This window comes from Lytechinus pictus, chromosome 5 (assembly GCF_037042905.1).
Source record: "Lytechinus pictus isolate F3 Inbred chromosome 5, Lp3.0, whole genome shotgun sequence".
Classification (NCBI taxonomy): Eukaryota; Metazoa; Echinodermata; class Echinoidea; order Temnopleuroida; family Toxopneustidae; genus Lytechinus; species Lytechinus pictus.
The window spans coordinates 48,798,000-48,825,279 of record NC_087249.1 but is presented as its reverse complement, the minus strand read 5'-3'; the positions used below and the strand labels follow the sequence as shown (position 1 = coordinate 48,825,279).

General features: G+C 38.6%; 1 protein-coding gene across 1 annotated transcript in view; it reads left to right on the top strand.

Annotated features, from left to right (window-relative positions):
- LOC129261319 (uncharacterized) overlaps positions 1 to 26,376 on the top strand; it is a 98,321-nt gene extending 71,945 nt beyond the window's left edge. The window contains exons 6-17 of the mRNA XM_054899384.2: positions 5,387 to 6,253; positions 10,658 to 10,783; positions 11,286 to 11,450; positions 12,010 to 12,095; positions 13,206 to 13,306; positions 14,004 to 14,074; positions 15,317 to 15,424; positions 17,134 to 17,204; positions 17,751 to 17,871; positions 18,335 to 18,499; positions 18,748 to 20,613; positions 21,198 to 26,376. Of these exons, the coding sequence (XP_054755359.2) occupies positions 5,387 to 6,253; positions 10,658 to 10,783; positions 11,286 to 11,450; positions 12,010 to 12,095; positions 13,206 to 13,306; positions 14,004 to 14,074; positions 15,317 to 15,424; positions 17,134 to 17,204; positions 17,751 to 17,871; positions 18,335 to 18,499; positions 18,748 to 20,613; positions 21,198 to 23,567 (6,117 nt within the window). The 3' untranslated portion in view covers positions 23,568 to 26,376. The remainder of the gene's footprint in view (positions 1 to 5,386; positions 6,254 to 10,657; positions 10,784 to 11,285; positions 11,451 to 12,009; positions 12,096 to 13,205; positions 13,307 to 14,003; positions 14,075 to 15,316; positions 15,425 to 17,133; positions 17,205 to 17,750; positions 17,872 to 18,334; positions 18,500 to 18,747; positions 20,614 to 21,197) is intronic.
- Positions 26,377 to 27,280: the final 904 nt, after the last annotated feature.

Genomic DNA, 27,280 nt, shown 5'->3' with positions numbered 1-27,280 from the left:
ACTTCACCAGCCCTGGTTGACGAACACCTGCAATGTCACAATATATCCAATGATGTCCATATCACATCAGATGTCAATCTTCTTACGGTTATCATATCAGTGTCCTATCATTTCTCTATTTCTTTTATTGATCAGAGCATGACTCATCGCCCGAGGAACACCTTGTATTTCTACCAGTCCTAAAATTGTTAGCTGTCCGTGCTCACTGTATCCCATCTATATTCAGTCCGTAGGTCCAAAGTCCAAACATGCCAATTGAAATCGACAATACATTTGCATTCCACTCCAATGATTCTGGTGTTTCATTACTGCTGCCATTTGTTGTTTTCCTCTGACGATGTTGTTTCCCATTCTTTGGTCCGTTGTATTGATTCTCTTATTTCAACACACACTTTTTAATGATTCTGGAATTCAAGAACAATTCTCTGTTGGGAAAATATTGCCATGTGGCATGAGAAAGGAACAAATGCCATCATTCTTTTGGCATGAGATCACCTGGTCCAAGTGGAGTTATAATTGTATTATTTAATCATTATGATGTCAATGTCGAGGGAAGCCCTATTACTGAGGGTGTTTTTGCTCTGAGTCATGTTCAGTTTTCCGACCGGTTCCACGTGGATGCTTTGAGCTGATAATGAGCTAATCTAATTAATTCCTTGAAATGACAATAATCAGTTTGGATCTTGATCAGTAAGATGTGTTAGGTGCCAGCTAGGAGTGATTGTGACTCCTTGATATCAGAAAGAAAATGAACCAAATAGGCATATAGGCTAGTGACTTCCTACCGTGGCGTATTTTCTAACGGGGTGGGGGCGGGGCGACGGTTCCGGTGGCTGTCAGGGCAGCAGGGGCTTATTTACCTGACAAAAGAGTGTATGGGGAGGGACCGAAATATATTGGTATGTCGGCTTGTCGTAAACACTGACCACGTAATTTGTCGTGTCCATCTGTACTATACGCCAAGGGGGGGGGGGGGCGTTTCATGAAATGAATTTACGGATGTTTTATCTGACAAAAAAATGATTTATCCGACAATTACCATGGTAACTGTGCTTCTTAGCTGATCAAAATCAGAGAAAGTTATCAGATTTGACAATTTTGTCAGATGACGAAATGAAGCGCTTTCCATGAGAGCATTATGAGGAGGAGGGGGATGACTTCTTGTCACTACTGTTTAGATCCTATACCCTCAAATACAAACAGACTACAGTAGTCTCGAAGATTCACCAACCTGCAAATAAATACTACTGAGAATAGTGATCAATAGCCAGTCTACAAAGCCCACACCCCAATTAGATGAATTTTACATCGGGGTCCATGACAACCAAACTTGTCATCCAAAACGCCACTGCGAATCTGCGGGGGCGGGGCCGTTTGAATTACCGTAACAAATACATTGGCATTGCTTTGTGGGCTTCCCTCTTTATTCATCGCAAATTTTACGAATTTTAATTATATATAGACTGCGGCTTTAAAAACCGCACAAATATCGTTATTGTGTATCATTGGTATGATCAATCTATATCGCGTATGGGTTCTTCAATGGAAAATAAAAAAGGAAATGTTTTACAATTACGACCGTTAATCTTAAAGAAACCTTAAAAACATCCATTTTCCATTTCGGATATGGTTAGTCAGCATTCAGGGAAATTTTCTTCGAAACACACATGAATGACCCAGATTTGATTTATTTTATTACTTAAAGAAGGAAATTAGGGAGGTGACTTGATAGTACAAAGACATAATTTTTTAACTTGATTCATTCTTATGTAGCCTTGATGTGAACATTCTTGAAATGATTACGGCGACTGAATGCATGTGCCTCTCTGCATAATCCACTCAAAATGACATATTATTCGGGGTATCAATCTTACTTTTTTATTTTCTGGAACAAATAAAATGAATCATGGGGAGCAATTGGGAAATGTGGTCTCACCACAAAACATGAATGCATGGCTGTTTTGAACAAACATGTATTTGTATCACTTTCATTGATCGTCCATGTTTTGAAGCCTGGCAGTATACATCGATATCACAACGACGAGGAACACTAATCACTGGATCGGTACAGTGTGACCGACCCACCCACAGAGCAGACTTCGGTTTGTCTGCAGGCACAGACCCTGATTGAAACTTTGATCAGCAAGTGTGTCTCCACGCAAAGACTAACACATAGGGCCTTCAGTACCCAAGGCATGAGTAGGATGCACATTCAGACCCTTAACTCAAGTGAAGGGTTTGCACAGCAGACTAGAGTTCGGTGGTCCTACTCGTTTTGAGAATGTGGAGATATGAAGAGAGGGTATGAGAGGAGGGAAGGGAGGAAGGGAAGCGTTATAGGTTGTTATGGAAACACATCTACCTGGTTGTCGGCAGCAACGACGAAGCAGTGTTAATTGTATGAACTATGAAATAAATCTAGAATATCGGTTGAATTATATTTTGGTGAAGCCGAGCTTCATTTGACATGGATTCAACAACTTGAAAGAAAAGCATTGAGATAGATAGATAAATGAACAGATTAACAGATTGATGAATATATAAATGGAATATACCATTTTAATAAATATAACCCATAAATATAATCAATATGGATACATACCATGAACATAATATTTGCATTGCATATTTGCCTAAGTTAAACATGTTTGGTTACATCGGCTAAAAGTATTGCCTGTATTGAATGGGACCAAAATAATACACCAAAAATACAAATACAAATGATTGTTTTTGCCGAGGTCGAGCTTTCTGGACTATAACTGAACCAGCACTATCAATAATTATCAATGTGTAATTATAGCAACTCTTTTATCATGCATGTTCATCATAGCAATGCGGAAGAAAAACTTTATGTACAGTAAATGTTATTCGTGTGGAACAACTATATAGTCTTTACTCAACAATGCAAACACAATGTAATTAGATGTGTCATGTTGTAAACAGATATACAAGGAAGTGGCTGCAAAGGTTCTTTTGTTTCTCTTATTGTTGAATTGATAAGATTTTGTTGTTGTTATAGTTGTTTATAATGTGCTTTAACATGTTTAAAGCGTTGAAACATACAATATATATGATATATGCAGTACATAATATGGTCCATGGTTATACTCTGTGTATTTGCAGATTTAAGTTTAGTTTGCTGTGCGAGCCCTTCACTCGAGGAAAGTGGTCTGAATATATAAAAGCCTAACGTTCCTGCCGATGGCTTCTGTACATTAGGTCCCCCTAATTCGTGTTAGCTAGTCTTGTTTGAAGACCCACCTGTTGGTAAAAATTTCAATCAGGGTCTGTGCCTGCATACTAGGTTATGTAATGTATTCATGCGTTGTGTATGCTGATATAATTATTAGTCAAAAATATTTTCCTTAAAAATGTCAGTTTTCTTAGTTGAAGCTGCACTAGCAATACCGATGGAAAAACCCCAAGGACTTGCATTTTATTGCCTTGGTCATTAGCAATTTTGTTTAAGCTGTGTTTAAACTGATCCGTTAATTGTCCTCTCCATCACTTATCAAATCATCTCTCTCCATCACCGACTTCCACGTCATCCTCTCCTCTGATCAATATTCCGCAACAGGTATATGATGGAATATAACCTTGACTTCCTCCTCGCCGTCATAATTATTGTCTCCTCGGTTACGCCCTCATTTCATCCTCATATATTAGAAATTAAAAAAGAGACAGCCATCAGTGGGATCTGTGTATATTTCGAATCATATATGTGTACAAACGCAATCGTGCCTTGTCTTTTCTATGTTGACATTGAGGATGTTGGGTGACAGGGGGGACGATCCCCGTTTCGGATGGGCGCGATGGGGTCGGGGCAAATGTGAAGATAAAAAAATTGAAGGTCAAGTCCACATCAGAAAAATGTTGATTTAAATCAAGAAAGAAAAATCAGACAAGAATAATGCTGAAAATTTCATTTCATCAATCGGATATGAAATAAGAAAGTTATGACATTTTAAAGTTTCACTTATTTTTCACAAAATAGTTATATGCACAATTTAGTCACATGCAAATAAGAGAATCCATGATGTCCCTCACTCACTATTTTTGTTTTATTGTTTGAATTATACATTATTTCAATTTTTACAGATTTGACAATAAGGACCAACTTGACTGAAGTTCACCATTAAATGTTAAACAATGGTAATTCCACATGTACAGGGAAAAATAAAGATTTGTTTCACAGGACAATGATGAGAAAATAAGAATATTTCATGTAATAAAATACAAAAGAAATAGTGAGTGAGTGATGTCATCAGTTCTCTCATTTGCATACCGACCGGGATGTACATATTACTGTTTTGTGAAATTAAGTGAAACTTTATCATGTCATAACTTTTATCGATTTTGATGAAATTTCCAATGTTTTGTTTATTGGATTTTTCTCTTTTTATTCAAATCAACTCTTTGTTGGAGTGGACTTGCGCCGAAAAATCGATAATGAATGTTGCATGCTTTAGTCATTTTATACCAAGTTCTGTAGTGCTTTCCAATGCTTTTTAAAACATATATTTGCATAGCTTATAATAAGTTTTCCAAGGCTTCTGTTGAATCTTGCCATTTTGAAAGTGCATAGTTTCATAAAGCAATTTATCATATTGGATATCAAATGTCCTGTGTGTAAAAAAATCATTTTTCTTCTGCCCAGGCAAATATATTTCTGAGAGAAATACTTATCTCTTTCGTGGATCTATATATTTGTAAATAAGTCAATATTTTGGTATCCTTTGATACGAGGTACTTTATTCGTTTTCGCTCGTGTTCTTAATGATAACATCACAACTCAAGATAGGTATCAAATTCATGATTCTGGAACTGATTATCAATTTGTTATGATTATTATCGTAAGATTTTAAGATTTTAATCATGAAAAGGGACCCCAACTCCATCAGATATGGTCCATGCTTTACAATACACAGAAAGGATGTGGTCTGAGTTATCCAGTCTTATCACGATTTTTATCATATTAGATTTTAGGTGTTTTTAGAGGTGCTAAAATGTTATCTTTTATCTGTGATCGTCTCGCCTTGATTTTGTCCCCCGATCGGTTAGATTGCTTTCATATATCCAGTAGTGCCGATCTGTATGATTTTTATCTTATCAGATTATTGGGGGCATACGAATGCTTTTGTAGATATTGTGTGGTTTAGATAAAATGTGATAATCCCGACGATAAGACTCGCATTGTCCCTGATAGAATTTTGATAATCTTGATGATCATGATAATGGTATTCCTTTTCTCATCGCCCTTATCTCTTCTCTCCCCCTCTGTCTATCTATCTCTCTCTCTCTCTCTCTCTCTCTCTCTCTCTCTCTCTCTCTCTTTCTTCCTTTCTGTCATTTTTCTCTCCCTCCTTTTTTTTCCCTCTCTCTCTTTCTTACACCACCCCCTCTCTTTCTCCTCATCTCTCTCCATCTTCTCTATCTACAGGTGTGTGATACGCCTCAATCAACCCCCTTCCTGACGATCCTCCAGCATCTCCTTCGGATCGACCCGAAGGACACCCTTAGCGAGGTCATCTGGGAGGTCTCTGAGAAGCTCATCCACAAGGCAGTTCTCCTGGAGAAGAAGGACTACGCCGACAGGCTCCTGAAACTCGGCGAGCGCGAGATTGCACGCTCGGTCGCCTCGCTCCGAGGGCGGGCGGACAGCTTGGCCAGCACGCCGCGGGCCGAGAATGGAAGAGACATTCTAACGCCCAGAAGCGAGGTAGCGATTACGGGTTCCGCACCTGAGAACGGCAGCGATACGACGAGCAAGGGTCCTCCTCAAAAGATGGGCGTGGCGGATGCTGTTTGTGTGTCGGAATCGGTGCAGGCGCATACCGAAACGGACGGTGGACTATTCTCCAAGCCTAGTTCGGCCATCACGCCGCCATCATCGTTATCTCTTCCTTCTCCCATCGTACCACCTCCTCCTCCACCCTTCATGGCTGGCTCCGGAGCTCCACCTCCGCCGCCACCACCTGGGATGGGTGGGGCACCCCCACCACCACCACCACCACCTCCTCCTGGATCAGGTGGTGGTATCCCTCCACCACCTCCTCCACCGGGACCAGGGGGTCCACCACCCCCTCCTGGACTACCAGGGATGCCTGGAGTACCCTCGATGCCATCGATGCCTTCTTCATCAGCAATACCGAACGTCAAACCCAAATCACGAATGAGGACGCTAAACTGGGTTAAGCTGCCTCCCCGGAAAGTCATGCATGCCGACAACAGTATTTGGAGCAAAGTCAATAAGGTAAGAAGTGCTAAACCTCTCCTCTTTCTGAAATGGTGGTGTATTTCTGCTGTGAATATACCACCACTAAAATATGCAGGTGTTTAATGTTTAACATTCTGGATCAGAAGGATCATTATCGTGATTATAACCATTATAGCAAAGACAAAATTGGGGGGGGGGAGAAGAAAGATGATGAAGGAAATTTTCAAACCCTTAGCGAGAGTCACTAGAGGAACAGAAAAGGACCTCTTTTTTTGTAGTTGTCAGAAAATTGTTGCCTCCCCCTTCTGTCGATGTTATTTTGGCTTTCTTCAATATTCAATCATAGTTAACATGATGAACAAACTCTTTTATAATATAAGATATCGAAGGCAGATATTTCAAGTCCAATATTCACAAACCAAAATCGCACCAGTCAGGACAGTAGTATCCAAACTGCCATGAAGGTGAATGGAAGGTTTATTTTGATTTGTACGTAGGTAAATCATGAACCCCAAAAATCTCCCGTCACGCAAATTGAATCGATTTAGACTTCAAAGGAGCTGCAGTTAGTTGGCCTTTATTCGAATATGACCACAAAGTAACCACAGAACTATATTATTCATGAGTACTTCTGCTGTATGGACGCATTTGAACTTGTCCAAAAACTCGTGAAAATTAACATTTCGGTGCTTGAGTTCCACTCACCCATTATCATGACTTTCGCCATCTCTGAGTTTGTCACTCCTGCCCAGCTATAGGTCCCCTCCCTCTTGTTTTCTTCGTCCCTACCCCATCCCCTCCCCTCCTCCTCCTTCTCCTCCCCACCACTCGGTCCACTCCCTCTCCATTCTTTGAAAATTGGTCAGACGCATCCGCCTTTTCGATGGTTATATTACATCAAGACGGAAAGACAGATATCGGATCAGGAAATGTTTATCTGGCTGTAGTAGCTGTACTTTTTTTTTCTAATTATCAGTCGATGCAATATGTGTGTCTTGCGCTATCGGTAGGAAAACCTACTGATCAGAAAGTGTAATGTTCTTTTTCACACGATCATGTTCAGCAATGTTGAAGTCAAAACTGATGTTCAGCATTACAAAGGTCTTATTGAAAAAAAAAATATCTTTGATGTGTGTTGCATGTAATATTGTTCAAATGATAAACAAGAAAAATCCATGGAAGAAAAGAATTGCATTCATGTATATAGACACTCGTTATGATATATGTGACTGAATAATCGCCATTTAACGTGTTTGATATATCTTCTGTGGATTCTAATATAATATTGTAACATAGGATATTGGACAAATTATGATGTGGGGTGGGGGTCACATTTTATCGCACCTTTATGAAGCGCTAAATTGAGATTTTCGGGTGCATTTTTTTGTCAGGAATTCATTTCGTACAATATATCAGAGGCACAGGTGGCGAACGCGTGACCTTGCCTATCAGCATGATCAGATTATTAAAATTCAAATAAACATAAACCAATTCCTTCATTTTCTTAGATACTGTATTTCATATCTACCGAAGATGACACTATTTCGGCAAATATGAATTATTTTATGTCTCAAACTCAGATATTACTCAAAACAGTTATTTTCATGCATTTTGGGGACTGTTTCACGGAAATTTCATAGGTCATGCTCTCGTTAGTGGTTTTTAATATAAAACTGTAATCTGGAAAATGGTTTGGTGAAAAGTTATAAAATGTTATATACAGATAAGAAACCATGAATGAATAAACTTGGGCTTATGAATTATCATGCGTAAAATTATTGATTTTCTGGTACATCCATCATAAATGATTCGGATAGAGGATTTTTAGATAAATGTAATCGCTAAATCTGTACATTTCTTAGGATTTGTCAACATTTGTGCTGCCGAGATCAGATATCTGCGTTCAAGCTTTCCCGCATGCACCTCGTATACAGTGTAGTGCTGCCAAGTTCACTGTTTGGCCCGATAACTTTCTGCGGTTTTTTTTTTCATTTCGTGGTCAACCCACTATCTAGGATTTCAATGGAGAAATTCATGCCCATTCAATTTTTTTTCTTTTCACAATCGAATCCATTTATGAAATCATTCTTTGCGACTTACCGCGATGGGTATAACCCGAAACCCCACCGTCCATTATGGATAGTTTGCCAAGCTCATGGCAGGTATCTGCTCCGAGTGTTCTTGAAAGATCAAGTCCATCCCAGGAAAAAAAAGTTTAGTGAAAGGTTAACTTGTCGGACGTTTAATCCGAGAGGTTACCATAATAACTGTGCTTTTCAACCAATCAAAATCAAGGAAAGTTGTCAGATCTGACAACTTTTCAGACAAAAATGTTGACGAAAAGCTCTTCATTATGTGAAATTAGGCGAAACTTCAAAACGTCGTAACTTTCTTACTTTACATGCGATTTTGGTGAATTTTCAGCTTTATGCTTTTTTTTTTCTTTTCATTCAAATAACCTATTAAGGTGCTTCTCCTTTAAAACTACGTTCCCACGTGCTTAAAATCCCGTCTTGTTTGCCCCCAAGTTTTGTGGGTTGAGTGCTCAAAGCGTAACTCGCGTCTTTTCCGACTGGTCATTAGATATTTTCAATAGAAAGAGAACCGTTTCTTTGTCGGGAATTCCGTTACGGCTTTACGCGATTGCCGTGAAAATAAACACTATCAGCCCTCTAATTTTTCCAATCCATATTTCAACACAAAGTCATTCATATAGAACGGAGATAAGCACCCGAAACTATAAAATCTCGCTCAAGCCTGACATGTTTGCCATCTTAACAATGAATTATTGCAGGTACTCTAAAGAAAAAAAAAGCTTCTTTTCCTAAATCCAGAATATGTTTGACCGTTACTTGTTAAGTTGTGGTTAACACACAGGAAACCCGTAGGCAGTGAGCTTAATACATGTAGGAAACAATCATGTAGGCATTTAATATTATGATGTGGTTACGTATTTAGTCTTTACAGTATCACTGTTGCAGTGCGTGATTTTGGATTAAATTATGAAAATATCCCGGAAAATATCAATCGTTATGTACAAGTGTAAATCTTTTTTAAATTAATTCTTGCTCTCTTTTATGAAATGATGTGGTTATGAATTTACAGTGTCACTGTTGCAGTGCGTGATTCGGAAATGAATTAAAAAATATTAACCGTTTAAACAGTTTATTAGCAGATTAAAAATTATATACTGCTCGCTTTTTAGTGGGAAACTGTCGTACTTGAAATGAGAGGTAAGCTATAGGGTTCATAGTACTATTACCATGGTTTTGTGTACTCGATGATAATACAGATATACAATGAGAACGGAAGGGAATGAAGCTGTGATAGAGTTCCCTTTCCTTAAACTAAAGTAGCGCCAGAACTATGTATGTGGCAAGGAGATAGGTAGATAATTACTATCTATCTTCCTAAATTTAAAGCGTGTCTGCATGCCGACCTTGTTTCGTCGTCACGACTGTGACGGTATCGTGTTATTGGTCACTTTTAATTTTGAGGGCGGTGTTTTTAGTTGGGGGCACAAATGGGGGTGATGTTATAGAAAAAAAAGTAAAGAATGGAAATATGGCAAAATCAAGCTGATTGAAATATAGGGTAGATGACTTGGAACGCTTTCAGTGAAGAGCTGATTGAAACGAACAAAATTTAAATGAAGGAATCCTGAGAAAGGGTGTGGAGAGAAAAAAAAGATGATGATGGATGGCGGTGCTGCTGCTTCTGCTGATGATGATGCTGATGATGCTGATGCTGATGATGATGATGATGATGATGCCGATGCTGATGATGATGCTGATGATGATGATGATGCTGATGATGATGATGCTGATGATGATAATGATGATGATGATACTGGTGATGATGATGATGCTGATGATGATGATGATGATGCTGATGATGATAATGCTGATGATGATGATGCTGATGATGATGATGATGATGCTGATGATGATAATGATGATGATGCTGATGCTGATGATGATGATGATAATGCTGATGATGATAATGCTGCTGCTGCTGCTGATGATGATGATGATGATGATGATGATGATGATGATGATACTGGTGATAATACTGGTGATGATACTGGTGATGATGATGACCATGATCATGATCAATATTGATGACGGATTATAATGACAGATTCGTCATTCTCCAAACCAACCTAGATAGAATTATATTTTTATTTTTGATATCATCATGATCATCATAGTTGCCCCAATAATTTTGGTGCCACTCCTTATTTGATGCCTTCGAAAAAGAAAACATTGTTTTGGCCTTTATTTGCGTATGTATGTTTTCTTAATTTGCACAGTCAACTGAAATAAAAACATGAAGTATTATGTCTTTAGTATACCTTCTTATAGCATTAGCGATAAACACTCTAATAAATCAATTTTGTTTTATTGTTGCCCCCCTCCCCCACCCCATTTTTCATATTAGATTGAAAACGGGTTCAACGCAGACTGGGAAGCGATAGAGGAACTATTTTGTCAACCAAACTTGATGAAGCAGAAGAGAAAAGAAGGGAAGGAGAAAGAAATTCAGAAGAAGCGCGATTCCCAAGAGGTTTGTATATATCCCCCTTTGATATCAAGAAATTTATTCGTCTCATGGCTTTGCTTGAACTTCAAAATAATCTAAGATAGGCTATACGAGAGCATACGAAGAAAACAAGTGTGTAATTGGTATTTTCTTAGATTATTCCAAAGGCATTTGACTATCAGTATCAAAATGTCTATTTTGAATGAATAGAAGTGAACCCATTTTTAATTTCTCTCAGGCTTTTACCATGTTTACGGCTATAGGTCCTTTCGATGTAAGCATATTGGGTGGAGAAAGTCACGCATGCAAGCTGGCAATAAGAAAATTCATCACAATTGTCGGGAGTTCATATTTCACGAGACGTTTAGTCTGTGATTTCACTGACAAATTTGCTCTGAGCCAATCGTATGCAAGGATTTCGGTAGCTTATAACATTAGTGTAAATCACTATTTTCTTCATGATAAACTCCCCGTGCAAGCGTGCATTTACCCTCTTTTTATTTTCATCCTATTTTTGTGCTCACAGATCAATCTTCTGGACAGTCGGCGGAGTCTCAACATCAACATCTTTCTCAGGCAGTTCCGCACGACCAATGACGCCATAATCAGCTTGATAGCTGATGGGCGGAGCAACGAGATCGGCGCGGAGAAACTCAAGAGTCTGCTCAAAATTCTGCCCGAAAACGACGAGGTATATAGGCGATAACTTCTAACTCACTATCAAATAATGATTTGAATGTATTAATTCCGAAATACAGATTGTATTGTTTCAATTATGTGAATGTAAGAATTAAGTTCTTGTGCAGAATTAATAATGAATGATGGAAATCGTGTAGAAGCTTTTATATCAATCTCAGACTGCCCTTTCTTTGGTAAAGATAATGAGAATTTTATGTCACAAAATTATAGTCATTTATTTTCACGAATAAACTGAACAAGCTATTTTAAATTCTGTCATCTGAATGGTTCAGACGAAATAAGTAAGTGAAAATCACTAAGAGAGTTACTTTTGTGGAAAACTCTACCTGAAAATGCCAGTAATGTCTTTACAATCATTCATATCTTTCTGTATTTCCAATTCCATATCATATTTTCACTATCAATTAAATATTTGTCACTTTTTTATTACGATAAATTTAAGGGATAGCGCCACTTAGTTGGCGGATCATCATTGACGATTGATATTGTAGACGTTTATCCAATCCTAACAATATCCAATAAATCTGATATTTTTTATTCATACCCCTCAGATTGAAATGCTGCGTTCTTTCGATGGTGACTCGGTCAAGCTTGGGCAGGCTGAGAAGTTCCTCATTTCCCTAGTCGAAATCTCTCAGTAAGTTTTTAATCTCATTGGAACTTGGACAACAACCCCATAAAACAACATTAAACAACAAATACATGGTTTTATACAACATGATTACTTTATTAAAGTAGTGTTGTTATTTTTAGGTTTTTAAGAAAATCATGATTTATAATTTTGACCAACAATATTCAACTTTTAAGCAATAAATATTACATCAGTAAAGAGATTCCTCTGATTGGTAGAAATCAGTTCCAACAATTGGAATTTGATTTTTGTGGAATAAATACTACAAATTGAACGTCGTTGCTTCAAAGTTAAACATTTTGTTAGAGATTTGAACAATACCTGATTAAAGTAAACAAAGGATGTATAAAGCGTTTTACTGTGCATTGTCGGGTCAAATCGATTTCTCTATTTTGAATACATTCCATGATAAAATACATAGGGGAAAGTGTTTGCCGAAGTGTTTTGATTGATCAACAGCTAAAAGCTTCTTTGTATTTTGCTTTAATCATATATTTTTCTGCTTGTAACACTTCCTCATCCATAAATATTACAAAATCTTGGAAAACTTACAAACTCATATTTGCACTGAATCTAGCAAAAATGTTAGCATTAGAGAGTTATCTTCATATTTCACATATTATATTCTCATGTTTCTTTAGTAATCAAATTCCGAAATCTTTTCCATACTTCCTTGACGGAAATAGATTCCGAGAATTTTCTCTGAATCCAGCAAGTCCAAGTCGATATGAAACTAATAGCATGAAAGGGCAGTAGTTCATATTTTCAGTAATTTTTCTGCAATACTGTTGCATAATTTGCTATTATCTTTGCACCCCCCTTTACCCAAATTTGATAACTTTGGAAGAGGGCTGATGGGGTGAAAATAAATCTTTTTTTTTAGTAAACACATGAAAGACTGTTCCCCCTAATCTTAACCCCTAGATACGCGCCTGCCGGAGCCAATTCAGACTGCGCATGCGCAGATTGATCTATTTATTTAAATCTTTTGACATGTTTTCTTAGCTATTGTGTGAATTATGTTTTGGGTTTGGCAAAATTTTGACGCCCTCTAAGTTCATTGAATTTGGCTTTAATCTCTTTTTCTCCCAACCCCCCTTCTTTTCCTTTATCTAGTTACAAGCTTCGGATTGAGAGTATGCTTCTACGAGAGGAATTCTACGCCAACATGGATTATCTGATCCCTTCCATAGAGTCAATCATTAGTGCTAGCGAAGGTATGTCCTTCAGCAGGATCACCTCCCCAATTATCTAAACTCCAAGCCCCTCCCCTCCCAATCCCCCAAATATTCCCCATGCCTTGCCATGCCATGCTAAATCGAAATTATTAAAATAATCACTTAGGTATATAACCTTCAAAAAAATAAAAAAAAATTCAATGAGGTATTAATCATTTAATTATCAAAAGGTGTTTCACAAACTTTTTTCTTTACAAACCTTTTTCACTAAAACTGGTGGATGAATGTATGGGACTCTATAACTAATGGTTGATCTTCAACTATGGGGATGCTCTTGTTGTCAAAAGTCGCAATTGAATCGCGTGTTAGTATTGATGACATGATATTGGTTGCTGAGGTATATATATATTTATTTTTTTGAGCATCAAAAACTGTACACAGCAAATACTAGGCTGTTAATTAGTGTGCAATTAGCACAAAACCAGTTATTTTACCAACTCTGGTGTCAAATTTTTGGTGTTAGTTCAACACATCCGGGTGTTATTTCAATACCTTTGGTTGTTACCTTTACACTCTTGTGTTTTATGTTCAATCTCTATGGTGTAATTTGAACACCTCAGGGTTTTGTCCTCTAGGGACACCAAGTGATATCAGTTGTTACAATCCCGCCGCTGCCACCAAAAGTGAACTCATATATTTTCATGAAATGCGCTGTTTATCATTCCCTATTCCTCAGAACTGTTAAAGAGCTCAACCCTGAAAGACATACTTCACCTGGTGCTATTAACAGGCAACTTTCTCAATGCTGTAAGTATCCATCTGTCCGTAATGCTTCAGTCACATTAACGAAATCGACTCCATACCGACCGATAGTATGCCATTGGTATTAAGGCAATATATTTGGTCGGTTTGGATTCGGTTTTGCCAGTATGACCTGGGCAGTACTCTGTAATGACAAGTTCAGATATTGGATTTGTACAGGAAATGAAAAGAAAATGTGGAAAACAGAGTGAAATTCATTTTGCATGAATGTTGTAGATCGAAATGATAAACAGAAGTATGTGGGCTGTAGGGCTGATTTTTGTGGAACTTGTCCTCCAAGTCTGAATTCTTGATGAAAAAAAGGAGTGTAGAATTCTGGCAGAATTTGCGTAATTTCCGCTTCTGTAAGATGATAGGTTTCAGGATTCATTGGGCAATCACAAACGTTTGTAACGAAATCAGCATATGACATACACGCCTTTTATAGGTGACATGACAAGTGATAATGACAGGAAGTGAAAACTGTGTGGCCCGGAAGTGATCAAAGATCAACGTCCGTTTGATTAACATCAGAAGCTGTGAATGAGATAACTGTTACCCGTTACATGGAAGTTGGAAACCAGAGAGATAAGAAAGCCATTGTAGAACAGATGGTTTAGAGCTCTAGGTTTTAATTTTACTTGCTATTCAAAATTTCATGATTTAGTTTTGTTTTATAATGGTAAAGAATGGTGGGAATGTTTCGTTTTCTGTAAACACATTAGACCTGAGAAAATTATGTTATCATGATATCTAAAAAGTGAAAATAAACCTTCGGGGACCACATTTTACTGCTGAGAGATTCAACAAGCCAGCAGTTTGGTTTGAAGTGTTAAAAATCGAAATTAAATTAGGATTTTATCGTTTGTGAATGTTTTTTTTTTTTGCTTCTGTAAGAAGTATTCAAAATTATCGAAACCACTCACAAGGAACAGAACAGCATTTCTCTCCGTTCTATGAATATGGAAAAACTTACCTGTTCCATGACATTTGCTAAAAACTATTTGTGTTTGTCATGCGCCATTTGTCAATTTCTTTACATGTTTTAATTGAATTGTGAAATAAAATCAAAGAAACGCAGGAACTCTGGGTTCTGGTGAATAGTTTGATATATCTTTTATTGATTTTGGAAATATATTTCTTTAAACACGATGTTGGTCTGATTCATCAATGACTGCACTTAGCTATCTAAAAAAAATCAACTGATAAAACTTTCTGAATTTCATTATCTTTTTTTTTTCAATGAAGGGAGGATATGCTGGCAATGCGATGGGATTCAAAATGTCTTCTCTGCTCAAGTTGGTCGAAACACGTGCAAATAAGCCAAGGATGAATCTTCTTCACTACGTTGCTCAGGTAAAAGTCCACTTTACTCCTTCAAAGGAAATTGAGATTATCAGAGGAAAAACAAAAGCACGTAGCATTTTTTTTTTATATTTCTTAGTGGCGATGCGTGTAATGAATTAAACTTATTGCAAATGATGTATGCTCCGCCTGAATACCAAATTTATTATATCGTTCTATATCTTTAGAAACAGGCGCGTAGCCAGGGGGGGGGGCGGTGGGGGCGGTCGCCCCCCAAAAAACGTCCCCAAAAAGAAAAAAAAAGAAGAGAAAAAGAGAGGAGAAAAGGAAAAGCGAAGGTAGGAAAGGGAAGAATGGTAGCTTCGTGGGTTTTTTCTTTTTATTATTTTTTTTTCTCAAAAGAGAAACTCCTTCATTCTTGCTCTAAATTTATATATGAATTTTGCTTCCGCGCTGCGCGCGGTTAAATTACAATATTGCAGTTCTCCATTGTTTCCCCCGCCCTATCTTTAACCCTATTTTTCCACCTCAGCTATATGTGTTTTTTGCCAGTTAAAGTTCAAATGTATACATTAGGACATGGACTTAGAGTAAGGTTAGGCCGAAGTATATGAAGTTATCTTTTTTTAATTGATCGTGCAACTTCTGGTCGGGTCGGCTCCAGGCGGGTAAAATCTTTATATCAATTTCTGCCGTCACCTCCATATAGACAACTTCTCCTGCTTTTCAGCTCATTACTAAACAACCATAATTTTGGGGCAAACAGGTTCTTAATTTAAAAAGAGGAAAGTATAAAATTCGTGTCGTATTAAATAAAAAAGTACAATATTTTTTATCGAATTCTATTAAACTTCATGTCATTTCCCTGCACATTCATCTCCTGTCCTTTTTTGCGCCCTCAGTCTAAAATTTTGAATGACACTTAAGTTTCTTTATCATTCAAAATGAATCGCTTCAGGATAAGTCAAAGAAATTATACATCATCCTTTTTTATATAATTTCAATAAATCACAGAAATTTCAAGTTTTTGCGCACTATTTTCCTTGTAATGAAGCTCAATAATCTTACAAAATCAATTGAATTAGAGCCGATGGGGTATTAGAGATATGCATTTGATGAAACGTCCGCCCTTTGAAATTTCAGAGTTTCATTGCTCTGCGCGGGGAGGAATATCTTCCTCCGGCATATACACTTCTTTTCCTGTTTTGGGAGTTAAAGATATGCACTGTCGCTAAATTGTTTGTAATCAAATCTGATCTTTCCAAGGGAAGTATTCAATATATCTTAGAGAATACCCCTTTCTCGGGACCCTTTTCTTTGCAAGAAAAATTGATAAAACGCTTTAGCTTCCGCGCTTCGCGCGGGGTTATTATTATTTTAATTTCCGCCGTTGTATTCCTTTTTTTGTGAGTTCACAATCACTTTTGAAAACAAGGTTCAAAATCACAATATAGTCAACTGAATTGGAGCTGATATAGGTATAGAGACAAAAGAGACGGCTCCTTTTCATTTTAATTTATGAAACACCGAAAGCTTCGCAAGGGAGGGGGAAACTCCCCCTCCCTGCACACACCCCCTAGGGAGCGCGCTTCGCGCGCTCTGTAAGTGTTGGCACGCTTCGCGTGCATTTACCGCCCCCTCCAAAATGAAATCCTGGCTACGCGGTTGTTTAGAAATATGCAATTCGAAATGACTGACAAATACTACAACTAGGGCAATAATTTATTCTAATCCTTCGATCCACTTCTTTTCTTTACCAGTTGGCTGAGCAAAAGAATCCAGAGTTAATGAACTTTCCTGAGGAACTCACTCACCTAGAGGAAGCTTCACGGTAGGTAACCATGGTTATTGGTGATTATTCTTCTCTCTCATCTAAACGTAACTTTCGCTTCTCCAACCATCTATTCTTTGCAGTTTTTTGTTTTATTTATTGTTGATGCAGGATTTGGGCAATACAATGTGCACTAAGAACACTCCGAATCTCAAAGACAAATACAATAAGTAGTCCGACCATACCTTTCTTTTTGAATAAATTGTCTTTTCCAAAGAGTTTCCCAAACAGAGAATTTTGTACTATAAGAAGTCATGCTAATTCTTGCTGCAATAACGGTATATATAAAATTCATCATGTCGCCCTGGGGAGCATTTTATTAAACAAAATAGTTTTCACTGACAATTGTTATAGGCTACTGAAATTCTTTAATCTGATTGGCTGAGAGCAAATTAGTCACTGAAAGTCGTTTTACAATACTTTGCGTGAAACGCGCACCAGGTTCTTCAAAGGTCAAAACACGCGAATTCTCTGACTCGTATCATGGACCTACAACAAAATCGTCCCGTCTTGAATTCATTCTTGCGTCCTTTTTCGTGATTGCAGATTCTCGGTAGACCAGCTTTTGGCAGATGTGAAGAGTCTGAAGGAGAAGGTGGACAATATTAATGAACAAGTCGAAGCAGTCACAGATTCGTACAAGGAACACATACAACCCTTTCTCAAGGTTTGTATGATCCAATGGTGCAAAATAGATAGAAAGGTCATTGCTGTTTCCGTTAAGATTCAAAGCAGACGATATCGTATTAATATTATTATTTTGATGAACCAATCGCGACTGTGCATGATAATGAAGTTTATTTGATTTATAAAAATGAACATAAAATGTATAAAACTACTGTTTATTCAAATCGCACATAATTCTCTACGGATTTATCTGGGACATCGAAAGGTGTTCTCATACCATAAACATTCTAATTCTGTGTTTTAGAATATGTCCCAGCAATCCCAAGAATTTTTTAATAGCTCAGCAATCATGAGAAATGGTTCCCCATGAATAGTTCTAAAGTTGATATCCCTAATGAGCTGGCCTGCTTAAGAGGTGATATTAGGAACACTAAAATTTCTAGGCCTTTGGATGATAAAAGAAAGTAAAAATTGTTAACTGTATCGTTTTTATTTCGTTTTAGACTGCAAAGAAGGAACTGAATGTGATCGACTCAATGTTGGAACGTGTGGAGGAACATAAGGGGGAACTGGCCGAGTACTTCTGTGAAGATGCGAGTACTTTTAAACTGGAAGAGTGCATCTTGACATTCAAAATATTCTGTGAGAAGTTCAAGAAAGCAATAACGGTAGGTGAAATGATTTTGATTCTGTTGGCATTTCTGTAATTTGTTAAGAAATATATTAAGTTTTATATTGAATAATCCGTGCCTGTTTAGAATCGTACTTGTTGATATCAATTGAAACGCTGATGTCTCAAGAAAATGTCATCAAATCATTGCAAAAAGACGCTTGTTATGATTGTCAAAGATTATCTTGGAGTAATGATACTAAAGATATTTGAAAACTTGTTATTTGATTTATTTTCCAACTACAGGAGAACGAAACGAGGGTAATCCAGGAGAAACGAGCCAAGCAACGCCAGAAGCAACGTGAAGAACAGAAAGCAGCCACCTTGAAGCGCAAAGAAAGTATCAAGAAAGCACCCACAAGGTCTGTGAGTGCGCCAACCGGAAGAGAAACAAACTCCATCGTTGACCGCCTACTAGGAAACATCCGCGATGGCTTCACAGGAAAGTACCAGGGTATGGAGACAGACGGAACAACCACGGATAGTGACTACGGGAGCAGACCGACATCTCCAGCACCGACTGCAGATGGGAAGTCTTCAGCGGAGGATGTTTCACCAGCTTCCTTTACGCGAGCATCTGTCGCACGACGATCGTTCCAGAAGACGCCAAACCTGAACGCGATTTCAGAAAATTCTTCTTCCCAAACACGCGATGATATCGAGACTGGTTCAAAGCGGTTATCTCGAGTTTCTTCTGTTCATGAATCCAAGAGTGATAACCATCTAATAGACTTGCTCATGTCTGGTAACGACGATGAGACATTGCAGCAGATATCATTCAAACGCGAAGGCAGTGTGAGACGCAGTGGTCGCAAGCGACGGACATCGCAGTATAATTTAACTGGAAATCGTGAGCGCTCTGAGTCACCCTCTGCTTTTGTTTCTGAACAGGACCCACTCACGAAGCCACAAAAACAAGAACCAGAAAATAACGAGGAATCGAAACCGGAATCCTCTGAGGAATACACTGTACCAAAGAGTCCCCAAAAGCGTAGTTACCGCTCGAGAGCGTCTCTGGATAGCCCCGAAACTTTGCTGGCAGTGAACAGCCTTTCAAGGCAAGAAAGGCTCAAAGACTTCATGAACAAAGACAATGTTGCGAGTCCTACCGAACCTAGAGACCAAACTATATACCGTAATGTAGAGTCGCATAGTGAAGTGACCCGCCCAGTATCCTTTGGAAGTGACGATGGCAGCATTAGTTCGGAGGTAGCCGATGCTCTTTCGGATCGACCTGAGAACAATACAATACGTGACCATATTCACCGCGAAAGAATCGCAATGTACGCTAACCTCAATAACACTAGTCTTAACTCATCAGATTCGGATAAACGGCTCTCCGGTGACTCAGGAACGTTTCAAACTATCTCCGACGACTCGACTGACAGTAAGCGCAACTCGCGAGCCGATTCTGAAACAAACGAATCATCGAACGATAATCAACTCAATCTTGGGACAATGGCAAATAGGATTGAAGCATTGACTCTAAATCTAGACAGTTTAGAAAGGCATAAAACCACCGCGTCGGAAAATCTTGAAAAACACGTCAAATCAAAAGAAGCTGATGTTTCCAGTGACGATAGCAAATCTGAAGAAAGCAGATTATCTAGCTGGAATAAGAATGTCCAAAGCATGAACATTGAAGCAGCTGTTAGTACCGTAGAATCTTCGGTTTATGATCGCAGTCCGAGTAAAGAGGATATTTCCGGTTCTAAGAAAGAGCCAGTGCAGCCCGTTGAGCGACGAGAAAGTGCATACCGCGCACGTCTCCGTCAATGGAAGGCCATGCGGAGCGAAAGTGTAAGCCAAGAACCAGAGGTTGGCCACGAACAACTCACCGAAGAGCGCCAGAATTCAAAATCCTATGAGGATGTGAAGCCAAGTGAGCCTTTTATGGACACACCCTTGACACCGCATCTCGCTATAGTTGCCATGGAGACTGAGAGTGTCGAGGAGACATACCGAGATAAGATTAGCCGTGACCGTTCATTACTGGAGAGTATCCTGACAGGCCAGTCGACCCCTGATACGGTTGCCAAAGAGCCAACACCTGTCCCTGAAGATGATACCCCGCCGGTGATACAGAGGCCTGTAGGACTCAAAGCTCTGAAGGTAATAGTCTTGCTATTTCACGCTAGGTTTCAATCCATTCGATCAAGTCCAAATCAAGATATTCCCGACCTGATCTGTCTAGCATCATAAGTTTAGGCAATGCTCTAACTCCCTGATTGAATTATTAGGACATGTCGAAGATATTTGAGTTGGTAGAGTGATTTTGAGCAATGCAGACTGATGCTGATCATGGTTTATTGACCTCGATTATCTTTCTGAGCTGCAAATTTCATGATCGGGCTTAATTGAGTTGTTAAGTTTTGGCAGTGGGCGGAACTTAGTTTTACCAAAGCAAGCAAGCTCAATCAACTGATATTCATTGGAGATTGGTTGATAAATTGTTTATCTTAATTATACAGTGTTTGTAATAACTTTAAAGATAGAATGTCAATGTTATTTTTGTATTATGATAGGCATTTGCTCATGCAACTTGCTCATGATTCAACAGATTATTACTAGGAAAGAATCGATTTGCAACTTTCAGTGGACAAAAAGTGCAATACTGAAAGGTTGTTTCGTTGTGGAAAAATATAATCCAAACTTTTTTTTCTAATGTAAACTTTCTCACTGTATTCAATTTGCAGCTGAAGAGGTTGTCTTCCGAAGTGACTAATGGCTCTGACTCTGATGATGACCCTTGGACAAGTATTGACCGCCGACAGCTGGAAATCCGCCGCGACATCTTTGACATCAAGGTGGAGCAGCATCGACGGAGCCAGTCTGACATTTCCACTCCAAACAGTCCCGTCAAGGAGTACAAAGAATTTGTAGGTTCACAGTCGGATGTGTTCAATGAAGATGATCTGGTTGTGGAGGACTTGGAAAACGTTCAAGATATCAACCAGAATGTTACGAAGTCCCCCGATGTATCCGCGGATAAAAGTCCAGCTTCTGAGAAGGATGAGGATATGAGTGAGAAGATCATTCCGATCAATGACAGGGATGTTATTGTCATGGAAAATGACGAATTGGCAGAAAGTGGATCGGAGCCAACTGCTCCTGAGATCACGAGCCCTGAACAGGAAGTGCCTCAGTTTGAATCGTCTGACGTGAAGAATGGTGTGAAGGACAAAGCCAGCAAGACCGTAACCAAAGCCAGTGCCACCTCAAACAAAAAGGTTACAAGCAGTAAAACAAGCCCAGTCGAGAGGAAATCAATGAGTAATGGAAATGGAAAAACGACAGGTGTAAAGAAAAATGTGTCTAGCCCATCCAATAGGACACCAGTTGCTAATTCCAGTGCGGGAAAATCACCATTAACACGTAATGGATCAGTAAGATCCTCATCTTCAGCCAAAAACTTGTCACCATCACCAAGAAGTACTATGTCGTCATCGCGCGGATCTACACCGATTTCCCGCAGTGGTACTCCAACAAAGAGGAGCCCCATGTCAGCATCACCAAGGTTACCTGTCGGGTCAAAGGTCAATGGTGTTGGTAAAGGAGGAAATGGTAGCAGAGCAAGTAGCTATGATTCCCTTCATTCGTTAGGATCTGAACGTTGCGACTCTGCCGCTAGTGGCGCTTCCTCAGTGTCAAGCGTAAGTCAGACAAAGAAACCAGTCAATAGCTCAAGGACTTCATCAACATTATCTCGCAATGCATCCGTGAAAGCTCCTTTATCAAGGACAACTTCAAATTCATCAACGGGATCAAAAGCAAATGCATCTCCGCGTACTGTTCAAAGTGGTTCAACGAGGCGGAATGTAACCACAAAACCTGCTGCAACGGGATCTTCACATCCGGGAAAGACTTTTGTTCGCGGAGCACCTGAACGGACTACCATTGCTGGTAGTGCGTTGAGGTCTACCAAGTCAAATTTGAGTGCTGCATCTTCAGTCAGGAGCTCACTTAGGGGAACTTCTGCTACCGAGAAATCACCTGCAACTTCCACTAAATCTTCATCGTCATCTGTATCTTCTTCACCACGAAGCGTATCCAAGGACTCTACTACGACGAGTAGTAATTTCACTCGAGCAGGCTCAGTCAGAAGACCGAATGGGTCGAATAAGCCAGGTACAAAGAAACCATACACCTCTGCCTATGCGACATTATCTGTAAAGAAGAATGCATCAGAGACGTCCGCTACCAAGAAGACAATTTCTGCAAATTCGAGTAGTTCAGTTCGCAAAAGTGAACCTACTGTGACAAAAGGAAAAGCCACTGGCTCAGGGAGTACCAAGTCAGATACGTCACGAGTAGCAGGTCGCAATACGAACAGCACTCCTGAGCCTGTAGAAGTGTCGGAAGTAATCTTGGAGGGCCATAAGTCTGTTCCAGAAAGTGCAGTAGAAGCTCTTCAAGTCCGATTGGCTTCGATGAACATTGTTGAAAAGGATGAAGCCGCAAAAGAATTGAACGAATCGTCAGAAGAATTGACCAATAAACCTGCAGACGAAGAGGTTCATATACAGAATGATAACTCTTTGGCGCTCCTGCGGAGCTCCTCAGACCCTGACATTATCCGAAATGCAGAATCAACCCCAGATATCACTCTTCGAGATAAGTCGTCCAGCTCCATTTTTCAGCGTAATGGTCCCAATCGGTACTCACTGCCACCAACCTCTGTCAACATTACCCCATCACCGACGGGTAAAAAGGGTGGTAAACCTGGTAAATTCAGTCGGATTATGAACCGACTAAGCCTCAGTGGATCTAAGAAGGGTGACAGGCTCGGTGCCAGCATTCCAGAAATTGCCGATGATGACGTCTTTGCTGCTTCTTCTTCTTCTTCAAAGCCTAGGAGTAAAAAATTAACAACAAACACCCCCTCAAAAGACAGATTTTCGCGGACCAAGTCCGCAAGTTTACGAGTTAGCTCGAAAACTTCCAAACCAGCCGCATCGGTAGCAGCAACTAGCAAGGACTCGGACACCAGCAGAAGGCGACTATGGAGGTCCTCATCCGTGAAAAGTAAAGACAAAGCTTCGCTTGCTAAATCTTCAAGGAGATGAAACTCCCTCGTATCGTGTAAAGAGACTTATCACTGAATATTTTTGTAATCATGGAAGTAATCAGAATACTACATCACTTGCCAGTAATAATAAATTGATTGAAATTATGTCAGAATGCGTTAACTTCTTTGTCAAATGCGTGGAAATTTCAATGTCAATTCGAAGAGTATGTAAATAAAATTAGGCCTATATGGACAATGCGTGTCTTTAAGTGATATTGAAAATGTGAAATGTCAAACAAAGATAAACAACAGTTTCTCAGGGAAAATCGTCAATCGTTACGCGACAACTACCAGTTACGGACTCAATTTGATTTGATTTTTTTTATTTGAATTCTGATCTACACTTTTACAGCTGGGTTTTGTCAAACTTTAACTTTCTTGAATCTTCATTTTCAGTCAGCATAGTGTATACCAATGGAAACGACATGGAAGTTTATTTTTGTATGTCACCGAAGCTTCTCGCTATCGAAACCTGAAAATATTGGCACAATTTTCATGAAACCAACAGTATTAATTGCCCCAAGTGCAGACGATTATTGCTGTTCCACCCCTTTAATCGTTTGCTGCTCATCAAAATATTTAAGTTTCCTTTGAAGGGATTGAGAAACTTTGCGGAGGATTACATAAACCTGCAAGGGATTTGAAGCCCTACATGTTGCAACTGAATACAATAATGTTTCAGGAAGAAATCCTAAAGTGTATATTTCATAAAAACATTACATGCTTCGCAGTAGAAGTAAAAACAAAACTTTTCCCCATATATGTCCTAAAGAGTTTACATATAGGTACCTAGAGACGCTCATGACAGCAATCAAGCGACCAATTAGCTTGAAACTCTCAGGTAATTCCTGTGTGACCTAAAGCTTTGCAATTTATGGTAACATAATTAGCTGCAAGAGAAAACATATTTCATATTCTCATTGAAGTAAAACAATTCCTTTAAGAACACAGCAGACTGTGCTGCTGACTAGTGATATCAAGGAGATCTCCTTGGTGATATACTTCATGGCAATGGAGCTTCGTAAACTGCTGAATCTTTCGTCTTTGACAGGCCGAAAGTGTCTGCGCGGTTGAGCCCTTCCATGTTGTTCACAGACTGGTATAGTCTGCTCTGCGATTAAGACTTCAATGCTACAGATTTACTTTTTAAAGGATCTTTTAAAGATGTTTTATGAAAATTTATCGTTGGTGAATGATTCCAAATTTTCCTTCCAGTCGTAGACATCTGGTGAAATGAAGAAACGCGCCTCGTTTCACGAATGAACTGAATGATTCGCATCATGTAAATGAAATACTTCCATAAAGAAAAAAATAATATAACTAATGTTATTCAATATTGCCTGCCAATCAATCATATTAAACCAACATAGTTGTCAATGCATGTATGTATTTTCCCTGTATTTTATATACTCTTGTAAATTAAAATGGATTCTGATAAACTATTTTGATAACCTATAATCATCCCTTTTCAAATTTGAAGAAAAAAAGATAATGTAATGAATATTAGCCTACTTGATAATTTGCGATGTAACAAAAGTGCCTTGTATATTTCTGTAGATGCCTTTTTTGTTTATGATATGATATTTATGAAGCAACAAACAGACAATAAAACGCAATAAATATCATTTATATTACTATTTTACTGTTAAGGTGATCGCATGGTATATACAGTGTATAATCAACACAACTAATCCAACTAGACTAGTGACATAGAATAGGCTGCAAAACATATGCGGCATTATTGGACATGCGTTCGACACAGTTGGCGCAATATCGGTAGTTCCTTAGTCAATCAATCGTCTTTTGCGTATTATTGTTTTCATATTCTTGTGATTATACCATGTACAGTTGGGCAAGTTATTTTTGGTTGCGTAATAACGTATTATTTTTTCGGCTGATGTAAATATTGCAAAATATGAATATTTCGTTCTCAGTTTTCTTCAGTTTTCAGTTGCGCATTATTGTGTAGCTTCGATGTTTTTTTAAGTAAGTTATACGATCATGATAGAAGCAGTTGATTGAATTTTCGTGATAATGATATTTTTTATGATTGTGATTATGATTATGATATTATAATCCTTATAATGTTCTATAATGCTTCCATAAATGGCGATGACAGGGTCGTGGATATTTAAATGAATATGGGATCAGATCGGTTCATTATTCTCAGATTTTTTGAGGCCCTTCCATCATGTCATTTTTTGTTCTCGATTAATTTTATCAAGATTTCTACCTAAAATCTTACGAAAACAAACCATTCATTGTATTCATTATGATTTTATATTGTCATTCGAAGCATGGAATATTTTGAAATGACGTAAAACAGTACTTATACTCTCTATTACTGAAAGTTTTACTTGAAACTTCCGAAACTTCAGTTTGTTGAAAAGGGAAGTTTTCTTATTTTATGACAAAATAACGATGTGGACAAGAATATGTGCATGCGACTGTTATTAGGTCCTTTGAGATTACGATTGGGCTTGAAAATTATTTTCTGAATATGTTTTTAAAAGCTAAACGAATCGCTTTTTAAAATTTTACGATAAAATATCAGGTCACCTAATATATTTTACCGCCAGGGATGGTATTGACTTAGATGATGGCATTTTCGTCTTCAACTCAACTTGTATCTTTTGGTATTTTATATTCAATTGTCGATTTCTTTGCGTTCTATTTTCATTGTACATAATAAAGAAAAGTCTTTTTTTTTGTAAATGTAAGTAAAAGACATTTATCTAGTATTTATATATGTTATATTCACGATTTAACCGCTTTTTAATGACACATTAAAAACAATACTACCGATATCACTTGTGCTTCCGAAATGTTATTAATTTGTCACAGTTTATTTTCACATTTAATGTTGTTTTTCATTGTTGTTTCATTGAGGAGTTTTTGCACGGCGAACTACGGAGTATTCAAGAATATATAAAATGTATTTCAAATGCCCTTCACGACAAAGAAAAACCTTGAAGTCTTTGTCGAAAATCGGTGAATCAAAACAGCAGTTTGGTTCTCGACTCGGGACAAACGACAGATTTGCCATTTTTCGTCAGCTCCGAAACGTAGGACGAAACTGCTGTTTCGGTTCGTTCATCAATTTTCGACAAAGACTTCCCAGCTGTGTTTGTCATTTGATGGCCATTTGCAGTACATTTACTGTGTTTTTTTAATTCTCCGTACATCGCGGAGCGAAAACTCCCTAATGGTTATCTCGCGTCCCTGGTTGCGGGTGAAGTTCTGTGAGAATGTGTAGCTGAGTGATGGGGTATGGGGAGGAGGAACGGGGAGAGGATAGGGGCAGCGACAAAGAAGGGATCGACATCTCGGAATGTGCGAAAGAGATGTCAATGATTTTGTTCAATCCAGGTGTAAGACCGGCCAACCAAGGTGTTAACGGGGTGTTGTGTCCAGCACTTAAATTACATGGCCGAAAAAAATACCGTCGATCCCTGGTGTGCTATAGTGGGGACCCTCATCATGTCGGTTTCCGCAAGAAAAGTACACCCCCTTTTCAGTAGTGTAGTGTATTGTACACCCTTATCATGGAGGTGGTACTATTATGTACACCCCAATGTACTCTAGCACTGGCCAGCGAGGTGTGGTGTTCAGCCCTTAAAAATGGCCGAATCGCTGTTGATCCCTCGTGTGCTACTGAGGAGCCGTCACACCAGCGGAATGGGGATCTTTTTCCGTGTTCTATTTATACAT